A 2,839-nucleotide genomic window follows, 5' to 3' on the forward strand; every position below is an offset into this window, starting at 1 on the left:
CCGGTAACTCCTAACACGTAGCCGGCCCGGTTCCAAATCCGTATGGTTCAAAATTTTCCCTACCCGGCCCGACCCACCCGTTTTACACCCTTACTTTCCTATGTCTGAGAAAGCGTGTAAGCTTTGATTTGCTACGGTCATATGCAATAGACCATAATATAAAAGTACTAGATGCAGTTTGATCAATAATAGAACTAAAAACAATATAAAATATTTTCTAATAAAATAATTTAAATGTCATAGCCATCAATATCCGATTGCTACAACAAGAAACCATATCTCAACAAATCTAAATTATATTATAAACAAATTGGAGAAAATTTTCTAATGATGATGGCATAGAATTATAGAAGTTGATAAAAGTCGATCCCGGCCAGAACGCAACTATATAAAGAGTTTCCTTTGGTGTGCTTTATCCATCAAACTTTCTAATAGTTCTATATTAGAATTGAAAATATTTATTATTAGACATGGGTTTGAAAGGAAAGTTGATTTCACAAATAGAGATAAAAGGTTGTGGGGATCTCTTTCATGAAATGTTTAGGCACAAACCACATCATCTTCCTAATGTGACTCCAGATAAAATTCAAGCTGTCGATTTGCATGAAGGAGATTGGGGTACTGTAGGCTCCGTCGTCAACTGGAATTATACTATCGGTAATTAAGATTTTCTAATCACTTATTTATATTTTTATTATACAGGAAGTTTTCAATCTTGATTAGCTTTTCTCCTGATACGCCATTGTCCTATAAAAAAGTGGTATTCTTCTTGTTCCACTGGATATGACACTATTTCTATTTGGGGCTCAAACAAAATTCTTTTTGATCTTCTTATTATTATACACGTTCTTTAAATTTACACTTCACTTGCCGAGATTCTAGGATTCTAAGTGTATATATATAGAGAGGAGACAAATATGTGAGATATTATTCGCCATCTAAGCATACAAAACCAAATAATTTTACTTAATTTTACTTTTTTTTGGGCCTTTAATAGAGATTTAAGGGTAATTTATTACACAAATAAAATCTTTCGTTGCCACCAGTTATATGACTATTAAAAGAAGTCTTGGATTTATAGCCTCTGTGTCAGAATTTGGAAGTATGGAAGTATGCTCCTAGCGAGTAGCGATTGTCGGGTTTTTAAGGTGATCATCAGGATATTGTCACAAATATCGATCACCAAAATTTTTTAATAGTATAGCCGAAAATTCTGATAATCGTCAGGACTTCTGGTGCTTTACGTTAGGACTTTTGGCCAAATCTTGGTGATTACCGTGCCATGCTTCTGGTGATCGATTTGTGCAAATTCTGACTGATCACCCGAATTTTCAGCCACAATGGCACAAAGTTTTGGTGATCGTCACGATTCCTAGCTAGTACAAAAATCTAGCACATGATTAATTTTCCAAAACTTATTTTTCAAAATATAGGTAATGGTACTCAATATATACATCCTTCGTAATCTCCGCTTTATTTATGGACTGGACTATGTTCATTATAATTTTTTTTTTGATAAAAAATAGAAGGACAAACCAAGGTAGTGAAAGTGGTTGTTGAAGCCATAGACGAGGAGAAAAGGCTAGTGACATTCAGCGCATTTGAAGGTCATTTAATAGAGCAATACAAGACCTTCAAGGCAACTGTTCATATTGAGAATGAAGGAGAAAACAACTTGGTCTTATGGACTATAGAGTACGAGAAGCAGAATGATGAAGTTTCAGAACCCTTCTGTTATTTGGAATTTGCCACTAATCTCACCAAAGAAGTTGATGCCCACCATGTCAACCAGTAGGTTGAGATATAATTGATTTTCTTTAAATTGTTGTGAATAAGGAGAGTTCAAGAATTTAAGTGGTCGTGCTTGTTGATGTTTGTGTTTCTCATAAACATGTTTGCTTAGCTGTGTTTTAAATAAAGATGTTTGATTTGTTGTGTTTCTTGTTAAAATATTTGCTTCGTTGTCTTCGTGAAATAAGTATGGTATATGTATCTTTTCAAGAAGAAGGAATTATATTTGGATGCTTTGATTTTGTGAATTGATTAACTCGATTCTTCATCGTCCTCAATTTTGATTAGACTTTACGTGATTTACAAGTATAATTAATACCGTCGATTAACAATAAATTGCCCTTGGCGATAAAACTATCAGAATAATAAAATTTCGACAGGAAAAATGTGTCTATAAGAAGTTTCCAATGGATTTTTCGGAGTTTTCTGTAAGATTGAGTTTGTGAGTTCTTGAATATTTCTCCAGTCACATATTGGCAACATTCCCCAACAAATATTCGTTAATTTTTTTCCGTCAAAATATTGTTACATTTTTTATATTAAAAATAAATTTTGATAAATTTATTTTAGAGATTTTGAAAGGCACTTAGGATTAACTGTTTTATATTCTGCCAAAAATTATAGAGAAAACTGCCCTCTATAGTCTCTCAAAATTTTAATAGCCCATGTTTTTCTCACTTATACAAAATGGTTCTGCGGCCCAAAAATATTATATCTAATAGTCCGAAATGACTATTTTGTATATTTTTTGTATAGTGACAGTCTATTTTGTATAGTGACACTATATTTTGTATATTTTTTGTATAATAACAGTCTATTTAGTAGTATATTTTTATATAGTGACAGTCTGTTTAGTATATTTTTTGTATTATGATAATCTATTTTAATTTTATATATATTATGTATAGTGACAGTCTATTGTATGTAAATTGTATAGTGATAGCCTATTTTGTAAAATTCCCTTACACTTCCATGTTTGCCCATTACGGAACCATTAAATCTCGTGAACACAAATTCCAGACAAACACGGCAGAATTCTCAAGCCATG

General features: G+C 32.2%; 1 protein-coding gene across 1 annotated transcript; it reads left to right on the forward strand.

The window, feature by feature from the left end:
* The first annotated feature begins 375 nt into the window (after positions 1-375).
* LOC107796413 (kirola-like) lies at positions 376-2,039 on the forward strand. Its single transcript, XM_016619173.2, has 2 exons — positions 376-657; positions 1,527-2,039. The coding sequence occupies exons 1-2, from the start codon at positions 471-473 to the stop codon at positions 1,793-1,795; spliced, it is 456 nt and encodes a 151-aa protein (XP_016474659.1). The 5' UTR covers positions 376-470; the 3' UTR covers positions 1,796-2,039.
* Positions 2,040-2,839: the final 800 nt, after the last annotated feature.

Source organism: Nicotiana tabacum, chromosome 22 (genome assembly GCF_000715075.1).
Source record: "Nicotiana tabacum cultivar K326 chromosome 22, ASM71507v2, whole genome shotgun sequence".
Lineage (NCBI taxonomy): Eukaryota > Viridiplantae > Streptophyta > Magnoliopsida > Solanales > Solanaceae > Nicotiana > Nicotiana tabacum.

Excerpts from the sequence above, each read along its gene's own strand:
- LOC107796413 (XM_016619173.2), top strand. The coding sequence starts at position 471 with ATGGGTTTGAAAGGAAAGTTGATTTCACAAATAGAGATAAAAGGTTGT. Across the intron at positions 658-1,526 it reads CAACTGGAATTATACTATCG|AAGGACAAACCAAGGTAGTG; the intron begins GTAATTAAGATT and ends GATAAAAAATAG.